This window comes from Zonotrichia albicollis, chromosome 2 (genome assembly GCF_047830755.1).
Source record: "Zonotrichia albicollis isolate bZonAlb1 chromosome 2, bZonAlb1.hap1, whole genome shotgun sequence".
In the NCBI taxonomy this organism is placed as follows: domain Eukaryota; kingdom Metazoa; phylum Chordata; class Aves; order Passeriformes; family Passerellidae; genus Zonotrichia; species Zonotrichia albicollis.
In genome coordinates this window covers 98,697,549-98,716,092 of record NC_133820.1, presented here as the reverse complement: position 1 = coordinate 98,716,092, position 18,544 = coordinate 98,697,549, and the positions used below count along the sequence as shown (strand labels likewise).

General features: G+C 39.0%; 1 protein-coding gene across 1 annotated transcript in view; it reads left to right on the top strand.

The window, feature by feature from the left end:
- Nucleotides 1-18,544, top strand: part of MGAT4A (alpha-1,3-mannosyl-glycoprotein 4-beta-N-acetylglucosaminyltransferase A) — a 78,285-nt gene that overhangs the window by 9,630 nt on the left and 50,111 nt on the right. Inside the window, exon 3 of the mRNA XM_005486419.2 lies at nt 17,941-18,108. Within this exon, the coding sequence (XP_005486476.1) occupies nt 17,941-18,108 (168 nt within the window). The remainder of the gene's footprint in view (nt 1-17,940; nt 18,109-18,544) is intronic.

The window sequence follows — 18,544 nt, the reverse complement described above, 5'->3', positions numbered from 1 at the left end:
AGATACCCCCTCTTGCATCCAGCCAGATATGGAATGCCGGCTTCCTAATGCTACATTAGTGTTAAGGAGTTTTATTTTTACCAATTTTTGGTAACAACTCCTCCAAAATCCTGGTTGCTGCTCGCATCCAGAGACTATTGAGACTATCATGGTTGTAATTTAGCTAAGCTAGAAAAGACAGTTGCATCTGATACAGTTGCTCATTACTTACTGTAGCATTTTTAAGTGAGTAAAAGGGGCTTTGCAATGATCTATCCTTTTTCGATGGCATTTGATGTTTTCCTTAATGAATCTAGAGAATTCTTACACCCTGATGGGAGGAGCAATAAAGGTAGACAATGAGATTGAAATTTAAAATTGATAAAACAAATGAGAGACCAAGTCAGGAAGCAGGGTGAAGGTGGGTTGAAGATGGGTGAAAGTGCCCCAGTCAAAATATGGGGTGCTGTAAAGAAAAAGAGAATCAAATATGAACATGAAGAATTGGGAAGAAGTTTTATGTTGGCATTATAGGTGGCAATGGCAGTCATGCTACATATGACTCATCGCATTATTGCAGAAAACAATAGGAGTTGAGCAAAAAAGAGGTTTAAGGAAATACGTATGAAGTCTACTGCTCTGTAAGACACAGGAAATCTTTCTGCTCTGCTTTGTGCTGTGTCTGCTTTGGGATGGTGCACTGGAAAGAAAATAGATTCATTAGATGGTGTTCAAAGAAGCAACAAGTGATCAAAGATCCAGAAAGTCTGCTCTGTAAGGGAAGGGTCAGTGTCTTGACATTCCTTACCTTAAAGGAGAGGTGTGAGGTGAGAGACAGGAAGATAATTTTCAAACATTTTCAAAGTTCTTGCCAAGAATTTCTTGTCAAAAAAAGAAAGAAAGAAAAAAAAAGACATCATCTATTGTTTGTGGCCATAGTGAATAACAGGATCTAAGGGACTGAAATTGAATGGGAGAGGAAGGTTTGATAGTGGACAGTTTTTGTAGTGGCAAGAATAGTTACATAGTAGAGTAGATTATTGGGGAGGAGTTGTTGGTGAAGAATTTTTATGTAGGCAGTTTCAAGAATAGTTAAATCAGCAATGACAAATAAATGATACCATAATTGGTACCAATAGAGATTTGGGCTAGCACAAAAAGCGTGAGTCAGTATGACACTTCCAAAATAAATCTTACCTAGGGAAGACCTACAGCTGGCAGCAATGCTCTAGCTTTGAAGTAGCAATTGTGGTGAAAATAACTTTGAGCAGGGGATTTGACTAGATGACCCCCAGAAGTCCCTTCTAACCTAAATTATATTAGTTATTCTTGGCATTCGCCAGGTTTGTCTCTCTTTATGCCAAGAGCAACATGACAGTGTGTTTCATTACTAAATAATATTGACGTTTGCATGAGATATGCGAGTGTTGCCATTTCTTATAATATAATTTGATCCCTTAAAATACATTAAATATTTTCTTTTATTTATCAGATTCCTTTATCTGTTTATTTTTAGCCTCTTGCTGTTATTAGCAATAAACAGCCACTTCTGTAGCTAGGAGCCATGAACATGCTGCGTTAGAAAAACATCAAAAAATGACTTACTTTTATTTTCAAGTGTGATTTTTTTTTTTCCCCTCCCCTCACAGCTGGAATAGTACCTTACTCAGTAACCTTTTTCCTGCTGTGTAATTATGACTTTATTTGCTGCTGGGATGACAAAAAAACTTTTTTCTTTATTGATACAATCTTTAGGACTAGAATCCTGAAAGTTGGGGTTTTTTTGTATTTTTTTTTAAGATGATACACTGATAAGTCTATAATTTAGTTTTGTTTATAATGCACTATATTTTGTTTTCCTGAGCATGGCAGAAAATGAATAGAAAGCAGTTTCCTTGCTCACAGTGAAAGGCTTTATTCCAGCTAGTCTCTGCCTAAAAAGCAATTGCTTTGCAACATTTTAGAGCTGTGCTTCCAGCTGTTTTGCTGGTTGTCTCCTCAGCTTTCATGCAGATTTCTGCCTATTCCTGTGGATGCTTCCCACAGATGTGCCACCCATCCATCTAACTGTAAACAACAGAACCCCTCTTTTTCACTTGTGACAGTATGTAATTTTACTATATAATGCTCAAAAATAACTTAAAAGTTTTCAGCGCCTATCAAGCATAAATTTTGCTATAGTCACCTGCCATTCCATTGTGGTCTTACATATCAGTGCCATGGATGTGTAAGTTTCCTCACACAGTTCAGAGGTGGGCTGAACTCAAGCTTTTTTGCCATTACAAGTTACTAGTACTTGTGCCAATAAACAGCCCTCATACTTGGTTGCACAGCCCCTGGAGGGAAACTGTAGAGCTACTGTTTAGAGAGAGATTTGAATAAAACAAATGTGATGGGATTACATTTGACTTACAGGGTTGTTGTTAATTTGCAGCAATGTGTGAGCATGATGAAGCTTTGATCCTGAGTTGTTTGCAAGGAGGACAAGTTAGGAAGAATGTGTTCTCAGAAACAGCTTGTTCAACACAGTTGTCAAGCACAAAGAAACAAGGAGTGTCAGCAACCTCAGCCCGCTAGCGTGTGTGGAAACAATAACCACACTTCCGCAATAACTTGAGTTTTGTGCCTAGGCTATTAAGAATTTCTAAAAGTTTCAACTCTTAAAATAGTGCTGGTAATAGTGAGGTAGTAGTACTCACTCCTCTGAGCAGTTATTTTTGCTAGATGAATTTTTTTCTAATGTATTGCTATGTTAAACATTTGGCTGTAGATCAATCATTAATCTCTTTCTAGGAAGCTGGGTTTTCTTGCTGTAGTACCTGCCTTGTATGTATATGTTTGTTTCTGAGAGGAGGGAAAGGAATGATTGAAAGTAAGAGCATCTTGATTTACATGTACAGAAATTCACTGAGTTACTGACAGTTCTGTAGTAGAAACAAATCATGTTAAAGTGTTTGGAAGCTTTCAGGTTATCAGAAGTAGCTGCTTTTTCTGTGTTCTACTGTGTTCCACTTTGTTTCCTTGCCACATTGGACTCTAAGTTAACTATGCTGAGAATATTCAGCATCTTAACCCTCAAAAATCTTGAGCCCTGAATGTTGAAGAATATGTGAGCATATTAATGTGATAATTTTTGGACAAGGTTTTTGACCCATAAACAGGAGTCTTCCTGGACAAGACTTCAATTTCTTTGTGGAAATTTTGCCTGGGCAGAAATCCCTTCAGAGGCAGAGCCTGCAGCCTGGATGGGTGGGTGCTGCTGCACAGGCATCCTGTTGCTGATGAGGTTACTGCATGAGCAGAAACTCCAATTGTGTTCACACAGATGGAGTGTGCACAGCAAGTGACACCTTTGGGAAGCTTTCTGTAAGTGCATATTTGTGATCAGTAGTTGCTGAGCAGCAATGGTACAGTAGTGCTCAATCCACGTGCTTGGGATGTCTGAGAGGGGTCAGCCACTCACTCACTGCACAGTTGGTTGGTGTATGTGCTGAGTCACAGTCTGGAGGATGTGTGGAGGTGCATGTGTTGTAGAGTTTGTTTGTGTGGAAGCATCAGGGTTAAACATTTTTGCTTTGCACGAAGCTCTCTGTTGTTGAGAGGGGCTCTGGAAGAAGTAGGGGAGACCTTTCTGGAATTCACATGTGTACACATGTGCTGGTAGAATAACTGCATTCTCATAGACTCCCTCAGGTCAGGGCTCATTTTCCCTTGTTCTCCTCCTCCACATTGCTTTGCTGAGTTGTACAGAATGCTATTTTTTGTTACACAAAGACCCTGAAAAAGGAACTAATGCTTTACTCTCTACTTGTAGTATGTTGCTTTAGACCTAACTGTATTTAACTCAGTTTGAGGAAAGTGTTTAACTTGGAACAAGCTGTAACTGAATGGAAGGCTTCTCTTGTTGTGTTTTGGAATCCAGCAATTTATTGAATTGGGTTTTGTGGTATTTTAGCTACATGTAGATTAAAGTGATCAAAGGTTTGAATTGGGTGAAACTGAGACAGGACAACAATTGATGTTAGGACATTCACAGAATGTTTAGTTAAGGGTCTTAAGTTGTTTTAAGTGCAATCATAAGGTAACCTAATATCTTGGATAATAAATGTAGGATGGGTTTTTTCAAAAATTACATTTTAAACATACTACTGTATCCTCTTTTTCCCTCTTTCATAACACTGTGTTAGTCTGGCTTGGTTCAAATTTATTGCAGAGTAAAAGTGAACGTTGTATTCCTCTGAGTTTGTTGGAATGCTCTGTGCTGCCACTGCTCATGTTCTGCTGACTGTGTGGGTGCAGAGCTGCTGCAGCACTGCTGCTGCTGGGGGTCAGAGGCTGCTGCTGGTCAGGGGTGGAAGGGCAGTTATGGATGGGAAGGCACACATGGGGAACAGCATTGGGGCTGGTGTGTGCTTGGCCTGAATGCTGGTTTTGAGGGCTGGGGCAGAGGAACAGAGTCTTGGGGTGTGGAACAGAGTCTTGGGAAAGAGCAGGGGATGCAGCGACAACCTCCTGTAAGTGAGGAGGGGTGGAAACTGCTGGAAGTCAAATCTGTGAAGCTTGTGTGGTTGCTGTGTTTGAGTTTGGGGATACCCTCCCCACCTCAGTCTTGGCACTCTCTAGGCACACAAACTTACCAGAGTGCCAGGTGAGAGAGATGGCTTATTTAAACTCAAGCAGGCATTTACATGTAAATTGTATGCCTTAGTTTTGGATTTTTCATGATACTGCTAGTTCAGTCCTTCAAAGTGTAAGACAAATGCTTGTGATAGTGTTCACAGTCACAGTCTTATTTTTGTACTTGGTAATTTTTTTAATTAGTGGAGAATAGCTCAAAGCCTGGCAAGAGCCTATGCTTCAGCTTTTTGCTTTTATCTGTACCTGGTGTTGTGGCACATCCTAACTTCTTGTCCATGCTGTTGGTATTGTTAAATCTGCCATAGAAGAAAGCAGCATTAAAGGCTACTTGGCTTTGTTGTTTATTGAGACATTATAGATGCATTTTTCAAATGGAAGTTGGATGTAGGAGTTTGTTATTAGGTGAGGTTTTTACACCAAAGGGGAGTGTTTCCATTTGTGTTGTTTAGGTAGAACTGCAGAGTGTGTGGCTGATGCAGTTGACTCTACCCTTCATTCTCCAAAAAAATAGCAAATTGATTGATATACCACAATAATGATATGAAAGTAAAAGGACACTTAATAAAAACTTCTATGGCTTTATTGATTTGCATATTTCAAAATTAAAAACTGAATTTTCCATCCAATTTTGGCAATGCAAAATTTTTTGGGTACGAATCTTTAACAAAGCACAAAGTCCTTCCTGTAAGGAGAATAAAAACTTTTTTTCAGTTATTCTTTATTAAGATCATATTTCTTGGATGTCTTCTTTTGTAGGAGTAATTACTACGCTGTGCTAGTTCTTCTACAAACTCCTTGTTTCCTTGTTGCAGAAAGGATCAATATGAAAATTATAATTCTATTCAGAAATGTTAACCCATTTGCAATACAAGTGGTGCCATATTTCTCAGTGTTATAGCATCATAATGTTCAGTAGTACTGATGAAGAGTACTGTCATGGAAAAATAATTTAAAATATGTAATTAGCAGAGTGATTTGGAAAATTTAAACCAAAATACTAATTTCCTGCACTGAATCTCCAAAATACTCAGTGCAGAATTAGTATTTTGGTTTAAATTTTTACTTGTCACCAAAAACTATTAAGATTTCACCTTCCTATCCTTTGTGGCACACACGCTTTAATGGCCTGAGTCAAGGCTAACTAGAAGCTCAGTAGTAGAAGCCTTGTGCAAGCATCTTTGTTACTGTTTCAAGACCATTGTTTTCCTGTTTGAGGCAACTGAGATCAGGTCAATTGATTAGAGCATGGTGCAAATAACACCCTGTCCAGCCTGGCCTTAAACATTTCCTGAGATGGGGCATCCACAACTGCTCTAGGCAACTTGTTCCAGTGCTTCACACCCTCATGGTAAAGGTGTGAAGTTCTACCTTGCATCTAATATAAACCTACTGGGTATTTTTTCTCAGTTTGAGGCCATTTTTCCTTTCCTGTCACTCCAAGCCATTGTAAATGATCCCTCTCCACCTCTCTTATTGCCTCCCTTTATGTACTGGAGGTGCTCTAAGATTTCCCTTCCAGGCTGAACAACCCCCAACTTCTTAGCCTTGTCTTCATAGGAGAAGTGCTCCTCTGACTGTCTTTGTGACCCTTCTCTGGACTGTCTCCAATACATCTGTGTCTTTCCTGTGCTGGGGACCCCAGAGCAGGATGCAGCACTGCTGCTGGGGTCTCATGAGAGCAGAGAAGAGAGGCAGGCTCACCTCCCTCACCCTGCTGCCACACTGCTTTTGGTGCAGGCCAGGACACAGCTGGCTTTGGGGACTACACATGCTCATTGATGAGTCCTGTTGAACCTCATGTCAACCAACAGCCCCAAGTCTTTCTCTGTAGAGCTGCTCTCAATCCCTTTTCCACCCAGCCTGTGCTTGAACTTGGGATTACCCTTACCAGAAGCAGGACCTTTCACTTGCCCTTGTACTTCATGAGATTCACTCGGTTCCATGTCTCAGGGCTGTCCAGGTCCCTCTGGATGGCATCCCTTCCTCCCAAGACATCAGATACCACACAGCTTGATGGTGTTGGCAAACTTGCTGAAGGTACAGTCAAGTCTCACTGCCCTTGACACCAACAGAGATGTTAAAAAGTGCCAGTCCCCATGCTGACCCCTGAGGGTGCCACACATCACTGGTCTCCATGTGGACATTGAGACATTGACTGCAACTCTGACTGCAGCCACCCAGCTCATTCCTTACCCACTGAGTGACTCCACATCTCTGCACTTTGGAGACAGGGATGTTGTGCAGGACAGTGTCAAATGTCTTGTACAAGTCTGGCTGTTTGCAAGAGGTGAGGGTTAGAGGATTAGAAGAAGCTTGAATGATTACCAAATTGGTAATTTTATGGAAACTTGTTTTCTCTTTCAAATCCCCTTTCCAGTTTTAACTTACCAAGTTAGTAACAAAGAGAATCAAACCCCCTACTTCCATAAATTTGGTTACAGCAGAGAATGTTGTGTTAGTAAATGGAATTAGAAGTTTGATAGGTTATAAAATGTGGTATGCAGAGAAAGTTTTCATTAAAATAAAAAGAAAAACACCACAAAAGAGCTCCCCAGGAATTTGAGGCCACTAGATAGCATGATATCTTAATATAGGTCTATGTGCTTGTTTGTAGAAGGTAGCTGAAAGTATTATTGTCTGATTGAGATCTGAGGAGAAACGTGAGATGTCACAGATGACTTGTAGTCAAACTGACTCTAAGAGGTCAGATTACCTATGGGGTAATTACATTTGTTTATATGGTCAGCAAATCTGTAACTATTTCAGGTGAAGGGTTGTTTCTTGTGCACTTTTAACAGATGTGAAAGAACTGTGTGACCTAACCCATCAAGGTTAGGTTTTGTTATTTTTAATGTTGAAATTATGATACCATGCAGAGATGCTGATTCTAAAGCCACACACTGCTCTGATCAGATCAATGCTTATGGCTTCTTTAAAATGTCCTGTTAGGAATGAGTGTGATTAGCTGTTATGTGGTTTTTGGAAGATACTCCTGTTCACTGGTAGCAATAATATGTATGTATACACATAGATCTAAACTAAATGATGGAAGCAAACATAATAAATGAATGCAACAAGTGTGCTTAATATACATGTTTCTACAGAAATGTAGAAGAGATTATTTTATTTTAGTATGTTAAAAAAGCAATAGAAATGCTTTCTTTCACCTACTGTGCTTCAGTCCTTCAGTGTTGCCAAGAATGCAGGCTAGCTATTGACCTGTCCTGTATCTTAAGTGTGCTTCAGTGTTATGGTTGTAATGTTTGCTTAAACTGGAGCTTTGTGCTTGCTTGAGCAGTATAGTTACAGTCTTCCTTTTTATTTGGCAGTTAGTTTGAAAAAATAATTGTGACATGATGATCTTTGTAAAAGCTGTCACTGTAAATTATGTTTTTGAGGTAATACTGTGATGTTGTTGAAGGTTTCCTAGTTTCTTTTACACTGCTGAATGCTTTAAATCTTGTGCAAGACATGTTAGAAATGTCAAAGTGGGATGTTTTAGTGACAGTTACTTGAAGGTAATTTTCTTCACTGTAAAGAGTTACTGTCCATGTTACATGAATTCATTGCTTTGTGTACTCAGCTGAGCTTTTCTTGTATCAAGTTCTTAAACTGAACTTTTTGTGCCATGAATGTCTACAGCAGAAGTTGCAATGATTTTTGTTGTTCTGCTTTGCTTCTTGGGAATAGAATGTTTGAAGGGATGTATGAACACCTCCCCTAGTGTTTCTGTTCAGGGACAGAGATGTGTTAAATACTGATTGCTTATTGTGGGACAGATTTAGCACATGATTTCAGAGATGTTTTTATATCACTGACCCCTTAGAGAAGAAATGCCAGTAGAGGTGGCTTTACTTAGCTCTGGGAATAAAATAAGAACCAAGTAGCTGGAACCTAAAAAGTCTGAGGTTTATATTCATCTTTAGAGTATTGGGCAGTGTTGTTTACTAGTCAGAGAAGTGTGAATCCTAGTAAAGTTAACAGTCAGATCAGGACAAATAATTTGCAAATCTGTGATTGTGCAATTTCCTTTGTGGAATTCTTTTGGTTTTTGTTTGGGTTGTTTTTTAGGGAGGGGGATTGGGGAATTTTTGGTTGGTTGTTTTGGGGATTTTTTTGTTGATTGATTGGTTGGTTGGGTTTTTTTGTTGTTGTTGTTGTTGTTTGTTTGCTTTTTCCCCATCACTGTGGCTTGCTTTTCTCTGCTTTAAAAGAAGACCTTCAGCTCAAGTGCTGCCAATAACTTCTCAAACAAATCATGTGTTTAATTATCCTTATTGTCTGAAGGAAGTGCACAGACAGAGGACCATATGCTTCTGTTGACTTGACCTCCTTATTTGTGGGTGTCTGGATTTTCTGATATATTATTCTTTTTATTCTTTGTGTCCAAAGGAACATTCAGACTCACTGTCAGCCCTCATCAGGGGATGTTTGAATGTGGTGTCATACTGGATTTTATAATTGATTTGTAAATCTTCTTAATTGTGACCTTTCTTTATTGAATAAATTCTATCTAGAAGTGGAGGTGTGCAATTGCATCTGGAGACATTTAAAACTGTTCCTGACTGTTCTATCCAGCTATGAAGATACTCCTTAAGTAAATCATTCATCAGTTGTCACAATTCTAGTTTGGCTTCTTTGGCTTTTTAATTTCTTAGGACTTTTTTTCCTCCAGAAAAATGTTGAATTTTGTGGCTTTTTAGAAAAAAAAATCAAACAAACATGATGTACCATTTCATGCTTCTATTTTTATTGGTAAGCTACATAATTTTTAGTGTATTTATATTAAAGATTGAAAAAATGGAGGGAAAGCAAATTCTCAGATCAAAGAACTATTTACAAGAAAATTTATTCTGAAATTTACAGATCAAAGTAGAAAGGTTTTACCAGTTGATATGACAAAGGATCGTATTCAGATTGCTTAAAAAATTTTAGAGAAAACAACTTCAGCTCCTGCTGCAAATGGAATGTTTAAACATAAGTATCTAGACTGAGATTGGATCAGGCCCTGAAAGTTTCAAAGCAAGCACTTTAGACTTGTGCTAGTGCACTAAATGTGGAGAGAACAAAAAACATTATTTGTTTATAGAGATCCTTGAAGTGCAAAATGTAAAAAGTTGCAACAAGAAATGAAGTAATTAGAGTTATTGAGGTGTTTTTTTACCAAAGTTAGGAAAACCTGCAGAACCTTCCCTCAAAAACAAGTTGTTCTTCACAATGAAAGCTACTTGAATGAGCACTTTTAAAAATACTTGCAGTCCTGAGAAATACATCTCTATGTGGAAAACAAGGGCAATAAAGAGTAGTTCTGATGGATTGTTTTGGTAGATTGAACTAGTGAATTGCTGAAATGACCTATCAATTTGAATAACAAGATTAGGGATAAAGAAATGACTTGCCCACTTGTTTTCCTGCATCTTGATTTTGTTTGTTTGTTTCCTGAGGCAGAAAATGTTTTGTCATGATTAGTAGGATGCATTTTTTTGTGAATCATCTCCCATATTTTTCTGTCTTTAATTTCACAGAGTATTATACTCACAAAAATTTGCATGTCCTCTAATCCCTTCAAAATAATAAGATAGCTTTATGAATAGGCATAGCTACAAACTCTGTAACTAAAAAGCCTACAGAATCAAGTGTTGAAAGAGGACTGATAAAATTTGACCTTTAGCAGTTTTCTTAAGAGCTTTTATTTATAGCATGTCTTGTTGTTAGCCTTTACAGTATACTGCTTTATTTGTATTTGCATGGTTGATTGCTTTACTGCTTTGGATTTTATAACTCATCATAGCTTGTTTATAAAAGGTTTTAATTTCACTTTAAGAGCAGGGAAGCTAATTAGCTTTTGTTGAGTAGTCATCCATGGTAATACATTGTAACATTTCAAGGACACCATGTATCAGCTTTTAGCCAGTTTTGAGACAAGTCAAAATTTGATTTGCGTGCGCACTTGAGGTTTAAACTTTGGGGACAAATTTTGTTAACACCTTCTTTACTCTTCACTGTTTGACACTGCTGATTTCTAAATATGATTTGTGCCTATGTGCAGGTTTTGACACTTGATAATTAGCTCAGCTTGCTATAGTGTTTTGCTGTTTTTGTAAGTCTAAATGTCACAGGAGGATTCTGGAACATCTTTAATATCTTGTGTGGACACAGCTTTTTGTCTGTGCCTGTGTGATTGGTTTGACAATTCCTCTGCTTGCCTCCCTCGGTCGGATATTTGACGGTGCCTCGTTTGTGCCTTGTGGAAATCTCTGAGCTCTGGAGTCACTTCCAAAGGGCAATGGAGGCAAGGTGCATGCTGTCTCAGTAAATGCCAGTGTGTGGATTTTGTCTGTGCATCTTTATTGTGGACACTGGATGACTGTGCAGTGCAGTAGGAACAGAATTTCTTATCACAATAATGGGTAATTGTATTTGCAGTTACATTTTGCAAAACCTGTGCTAAAAAGAAAGTATAGTCTTTGTCAAAGAGTGTCAGTTTTGAGATGAAGTTTAGAATTACTTAAGTGTTAGCATGGTAAGAGTTTTATTTTATATGTTAGAGAAATTCACTTTTTCTGGTTGACAGTGGAAATAATTTAGTCTGGCACATATTAGCATAGCAGGGTTTTAATTTAAAAGGATATCTGCTTTTAAGAGATGAAGATGAGTATTTTATCACTAATACTACAAATGTGATGGCTTGTAAGGTACTTGGGTATTATGAACCAAGCATGATCTAAAAGATTCATATTGCTTACATCTGTGGGAATGAAATGCAGGTCCATGCAGGTATCATCATGACTTACTGGATACTGATTTGCTTGATACTACAACTTCATGGATCACATACAACATCTGAACTGATTTTACGGGAAGTGCAGTATTTAATTTTTATACCTCATGTAGCTCAAACAAAGGAGTGTTCCTGTAAGAGCTGTGCCAGATTGAATTGGCTGGCACATTGACAAATCCCTAATTCACTGAGGAATGACCTCCTCTTGCCTCACCACTGTCTCTGTGTGAAACTCAGTGTGGAAGCTTGCTGCCAGTTAAGACCTCTACTCTCTATCAACCTGTAAACTGATCAACATCCTTGATGGGAGAGTAATGAATTAATACATGAAGCTTGTTAGAGCCTCTGACCCATGGCATGATGGTAACTACTGCAGGGCTTTTATAATGGGAGTAAATGAGTTGGAGAATAACTAATCACAGAAATACCTGAATTAGCACTAACTACAGTGTGTTCTCACACATTCAAACATTTCTTTAATGGCATTTTAATAACTCTTCAACAGGGTGTACAGAAAAATGGGGCTTTTGCTGCAGAACCTTTAACTTATGAAAGCTGAAAGGGTTGTCATTAGGGTGGGCCATAAAGTGTTACATTGGAGAATGCAGTGATACATTGGTGAATGTGTGATACATTGTTGATTTGAATCATGATTTGAAGTCTCCCCGCTTGGATAGAGGAAAAGTCCTGTTGTGTCTGGTATTTGTTCCTTCTCTAGGCGTTTTACTTATTGAGTATTTGTGTACAAAGCTTTGTTGTCAACCAGGGCCTTTTGTCTGTGTGTCCTGTTGTTCTTTAATGAAAAAAGGGGGTGAGTGAGGTATGGTTCAGTTGGGCAAGGGCAAAAAATATAAATCAGGCCTACAATTAATTGGCAAAGCTAAGCCCTCTGTGCTTGGCTTGCTATCTTTTTTGAGTGCCAAGTCTATTGCTGATTACCTTTTTGTCTGTGTGGCAGATCCATCACTTTGGATGTTTAGCTGGTTTGGAGTTTGAAGGAAAGCTCAGCTGCCTGCTTGTGATATGGAAAAGTCATAAAGCTTTTCCTGATCCTGTCTGATGCATCTTTGGTACAACCAGCCATACTAAAACAGAGCTCTTGAGTAAATTATAGCTTGTGTTTTATTCATTTAATTGTTTATTTATGTGAATGCAGCCACCTTAGTTCAACAATCTTAATTCGATGTGTTCAATTTTCAGTTGCGAATATGGCCTGTGATTTAACATGTTTGGGAACCTGCTTGATTGATAAGATAAATAACAGCTTGCAAAGCTTTCATGCTGCTTTTTGTGTTGTAGACTGTAGTTCTTTTAGCAGACAGTCAAGGCTTTCCTTGGGGAATAATGGCAACACTGAGGATTGCCGAAACATTCTTTGGTTGCGAAAGGGTTTTCAGGCAATTCTGTTTCCTTTTACAAGTGTGCACTCCACTCAGTTTAGAAGTGCACTCAAAGAGTTTCTTCATGAAGTTTTCATGTTAGAATAGAATAGGCTGTTTCATTTGGAAGGGAACTACAGTGGTCATCCAGTGCAGCTGCCTGACCACCTCAGGGCTGACCAGATGCTAAAGCACGTTGTTAATGCCATTGTCCAAATGCCTCTGAAACACCGACAGGCTTAGGGCATTAAAAAAATCTAACTTAGCTAAAAAAGTAACATGAACCAGAAACTAAGCTGTTGAGGATTTTTATTGACTTTGAGACTCTGTAGCCTTGAAATTGCTTTGATTGAGTTTCCACAGTATGTTTTCTGTTTTGTTGTTCAGTAGACATTTCATTTGGAATTACAATTCAGCAGGTGTTCTGACAGTGTTGGTAATTTACCTGGAATTCAGATTTATGCTATTTCAGCTGAGCTGAAATACTCTGCAAAATGCTTTTCTAAATTCAAACTACAGCCTATTTTCTTATTCCTTTACTTGGATGTCCCTTTTTATCTCAAGGGAAAACTCTTTGCTGTTATGAAAAGCAGGGGTGAAAGTACATTAACAGATTTTTCAAGAAGTACAAAAGCCCAAACTAAGAAATTATATGCATGCAAAGATGTAAGAAACTCCATGTTTTAAAACTTTGAATTTTTCTTCAAATTTAGACAACTCTTTAGCAATCTGTGTAGTCAATATTGTCTATGGCTAAGAGGAGAGTGGACTGAGTTTGTAATTTTGGGTTAGTGGTGTCTTTTTGGAATATTTTTTTTTTTTACAGTTATGTAGTAGAAGAATTGTAAATAACCCAGAGGAGGCTGAGAGCTGAGATTTCATCTCTGGTTAAAAACCGGCAAACCACCCAAGCTTCATTTGAATTTTCACTTTTCAAAAGACTGCATCAACTTTCAAGTGAGCTTGTCTAAATTCTATGTTCTGCATATTTAAGGGAACGTATTGCAACAAAGGAAAAAAGTTGACAAAGTACTGATTCAGTTGGCATAGTGCTGGGAGAGCTGCACAGCATCTGGCCAGCTAAAATATTTAGTCTTTAGCTTCTGGAGTTTTGCTGGACCGACTAGAATTTAAGAGAAAAGTTATGAAGAATTAATGCTTTCATTTCTGAAGTAATTTCTTAGCAAGATATTTATTTTATTTGATCTTTCTGGCTTCCAGAGAAAAGTGTGGAAAATCTTCTCATTTTAATGTAAAATAGTATATTATTCTTAAATAAAAATATGCTTGTATGCTGAAATTATTGGAGACCAGATGTCTTCAATATTGGCTACAGCTGCTGTTAGAGGGATATTTTGTTTGTCAGAGAACAGACAGATATGTTTGGGGTTCTTCCATCAGTGTTGTAAGGCCAATAACTTAGTGTCTGAATTCCTTCTTCTGTCCTCTTAAATAACTCTAGTATGAATTAAGAACAGAATCCATAATCCTGTAGAAAAAGAATCTTTTTTTACTGGTGGTGATCTCTGTGGTTTTAGGCTCACTACTCTCCTTTTGACTGTAATAGCAATCAAAAAAAGTGTTTTCATACTTCTGGACAAGAAATCAATTCAATTTCTTTTGGTTTTGGAGAAATCTCTGAACAGTAAAACACTAAATGGTCAAATGTGTTTTGAAAATATCAGGTGCACTATTGACTGTTTTGTGTATACAATGCCTGAAAGTCAGCTTGTCGTAGAATGGGAATCTCAGTGGGAAGGGACCAACCAACAATCATTTAGTCCAACTGCCTGACCACTTCAGGACTTAGCAAAAGCCAAAGCATGTTATTAAGTGCATTGTCCAGATGCCTCCTAAAATACTTAATGCACTCCAGGAAACCTGTTCTGGTGTTTTACCAATGTCTCAGAACAAAAATGCTTTCTGATGTCCAATCTGAGCATCCCTTGGCATAGCTTAGGGCCATTCCCATGTGTGCTGTCACTAAACACCAGGGAGAAGAGCTCAACCATCCCTCTCCAATTCCCCCCTCTGCACAGGAATCTGCACAGAGCAATGAGGTCACCCCTCCAACCCCCTTTTCTCCAAACTACACTGACCCAAAGGCCCCAGCCATTCCCCCAGGACAGACCTTCCTGCCCTGCCACCAGCTGTGTTCCCCTCCTCTGGATGCATTCAGAGAGCTCCACATCCTTTTTAAACTGTGGCGCCCAGAACTGCACACAGCACTCCAGGTGAGACTGCACCAACCACTGCCTTTCCTTCATCTTGCCTTCATCCATGAGGAGGGTGATTTTATCACAGAATGATACCAAATTAGTTGAATAGGACTTTACCAAACTTGACCTCAGTCAAAGTTTAAATAAAAATAGTTTCTTAAATTTAATCTTGTAGGCTCATTCTCACATATTTAGTCAGGAACTCTAAAAAGTCAAATCAGAATATTTATAAAATGCTGATGGGCTTAAGGGATGCTTTTCTAAAGCCTGGGACATGTGGTCACTGCTAATGGTGGTACTGTAAAAGTCTAAGAAGTATTTTCTCATTTGCCAGTGCCTTTCAGTATGAGATCAAATTTGTTGTGGTTTTTTGTTTGTAATTAATAAGTATCTGAGCAGTTGATCTTTGAAGGGCTGCAAGTATGCTAAAGATATGAGTGTTGGGCATTTAAATTTAATTTGTTTAGTTTAAAAGTACAGGCAGCCATATTATAAAACAAGTACCAAAATGCCAAATTACATGTTATTCTCCAAAAACATGAAAAGGGCTCTAGAGATGTAAATGTTTTAGGTCATGTAAGTTCACATAAAAAAAGAATTATTTTTTACTTTCATTTTACATAAATAACTAGAAAAATATTCATAGGGCAGTAGACTTAAAAATTTTATTGTATTTGTAACCTTAGGATTTTTAGTTATATTTCACTGAATAATATTGTGCCTAATTGAAAAAAATCGCTGTATACTTGTGAAGGATAGATTCCCAGAGTTTATGTATCTTTTAGAGCAGCCTCCTTAACCTAGATATGTCTGGTTGAAGCAACAAATACTTGTCTAGTATTTCTCTAAGGAATTAATGCTTTTGAGGTCTCCAGTACCACGGATGCAATACCAGTACAGTTCACTGGAAGCATCAGAACTGAACTACTTTGTTAGTTATCATTGGCAAATAAGAATGGCCTTCTTGCCAGAAACTTCAAAAAATTTTCCCAGTCTTCTAAGTGCTGCTGACTAAAGCATCAATTCCTATTTCAAAGAGCAGCCTGGATCCAGTCAGCAGTGTATAGTGTGCCTAGCACTGTGGAGTGGGCCAGCAGCTGTGTTCTGGGTTTGTTGGCACAAAAGCAATAATCTTCTGGTTTTAATGAAAGAAGCAAAATAAAGCTGGCAAAGGAGATGTTTTAAGAGATAGTGAACCATGTTTTTATTTTTTCATCTTCAGAACAGAGGGCATTTTACTTAATTAAGTTTTCTAAATATAATTGGAGCAGTACATCCCAGCTACCAAAAAAAAGAGGAAAATAAATGTAAATTGAAAGAATTTGGAGGAAAACCAGCCTTATTAACAAGGGAAGTTGACTCTAATTCCTTCTTGCCCTGTGTCTTATGTAATATAGCAACAAGAAGGGTTTCAAGTTGCTTGCTAAACTTCTACTTCCCTGCAATATGAAATATTGCAATATGAAAAGGCTGGGAGTGGATAGGTAAGTAACAAGAGAGATATGTCTGTGGATGTCAGCTGAGTGGCTGGAATATTGATTGAGTTACAAATTCACTCAAAATACTCTAGTCAGTGTCTGTGTATTGGTTGAAGGGGGATGATAGTGATGATGATGAGCAGAGGATTTGAGGAAATTACCAATAGGAAGAAGGATGGATATAAAATCTAGGCCCACTTTCTTTACTGGGTGTCAAGGGAAAAGGGAATATATCAGCAAATCAGTTTTGGTGTTTCCATCTCCCTTTTGGTCCCCTTTCAAGAGTATGTGTATATATCAACATCAGCAGAATTTTGGTAAAAAATGTTGTTCTTCAGTTCTCAGGCACTGACCCATAATAAGTTAAAACTTGGGTTTAAAATTTATATGTCTGAAATACTGTCAAGTTCCACGTATCCTTAACAAAGCATTCAGAGGGGTCTTTCACAAGATGTCACCTGTGCTTTTGTAAGGGGCCACTGCTGTGTGGCTTCTTAAAAGAAATGGTTTGTGGGCATCTGTTCCAAGAAATGGTTCAGAACTGCCTTGTGCTGGGTGCTCAGGGTGTCCCTGGTCTGTGGCTGAGGTGAGGGCATCCCCCTCAATGCCTGTCCCCATCCTGGTGAGTGCAGCTGTCCCCTTGCCGTGCTGGGGGGACAGCTCCTCAGGTGGGGCTGTGCCGGGCTCTGCCTTCCTTGGAGAATTCCAGGTGCTCCAAAGCTGAGCAGTGTTAGCTGCTGGTCAGATCTGTCAGCAGGTGTTGGTTTCCACAAATAACCTGGATCGTGGCTTTTTTCCCCAGAAAAGTTGATTGCCTATTGTAGCATCCCGTGAACTGCCTCCCCTCAGCCAATTCCCAAAGGCTTTGCCTTGGAAAGACTTACCATAGAGTCCATTCCTCCTGTGGGACAAATGAGACTCCCTCATGGACCTTGCCCATATTTTACAACCTACCCTGGTTTCTCCCTTCTCTGTTTTCTCACTGGTTGTGTACCCCTGGTGGCTGCTACCCCTGGAGACCAATCTCCTTTGCCCTGCCCTTATCTCTGCCCCCATCCCTTCCCATTCTGAAGCTGTCCAGAGCCCATGGTAGCCCTCATTTTCCACCTGCATTCCCTTTGGCTTCCACACAATAAATCTCACTGGAATTAACTCCTGCAGAAAGACCCTTCTTGCCTCTCTCACTGAGCCAGCTGTGGTGTGTGAGTCTGACTGCACTGCCTGAATGTTAATCCAACTGGCTCTTCCACAGGAGGTGCTTGTTGGAAACAGCTAATAGACATCAGTGTCCCCATCCACCGCTCACATTGGGTGCTGGCACCCAGCTCTTCAGGTGGGGCCATACCGGGCTCTGCCTTCCTGGGAGCATTCCAGGTGCTCCAAGCTGAGCTGCATTAGCTACTGGTCAGATCTGTCAGCAGGTGTTGGTTCCCACACATAACCTGGATCGTGGCTTTTCTCCCCAGAAAAGCTGATTGCCTACCAGCGGGAGTTCCATGCGCTGAAGGAGCGGCTGCGCATCGCCGAGCACCGCACGCTGCAGCGCTCCTCCGAGCTCAACGCCATCCTGGAGCAGTTCCGCAGGGCCGTGGCCGAGACCAACGGCAGTAAGAATGCCATGAATAATTTTTCAGGTACATGCTCCAAAATATTTTTTTTATAATTCTGCAATGCCAGTATTTCTTGTTATTACTCTAGAATAAGAAATTGCTCCCAAGATTGGTGAATGAAGCTGTTCAGCAGTGTGAATAAAGTTGTATCTGATGTGGGTGTTTTTTGGTTTGTTTTTTCCAGTTGTTGTCCTTAATGATTCACCCACCCTTATTCAGTCCCTAAAGTCACAAGAATTACTTACTCCACACCAAGCTCCCAAAGTTTGGAACTTCTGGTTACTTATCTGTTAGGTTGAATATATTTTGATGATTAATTTACATCACTTTTTAAACAGAGTAAGAGAGGAAAAGTGAGCAAACAGAAGAAATGCATGAACTTCAAGCAGTTAAAATAAGCTTAAAAGTCAACTGGAAAGTATTAAATCATATAGACTAAAGTATTGCTTATGATTTGTAC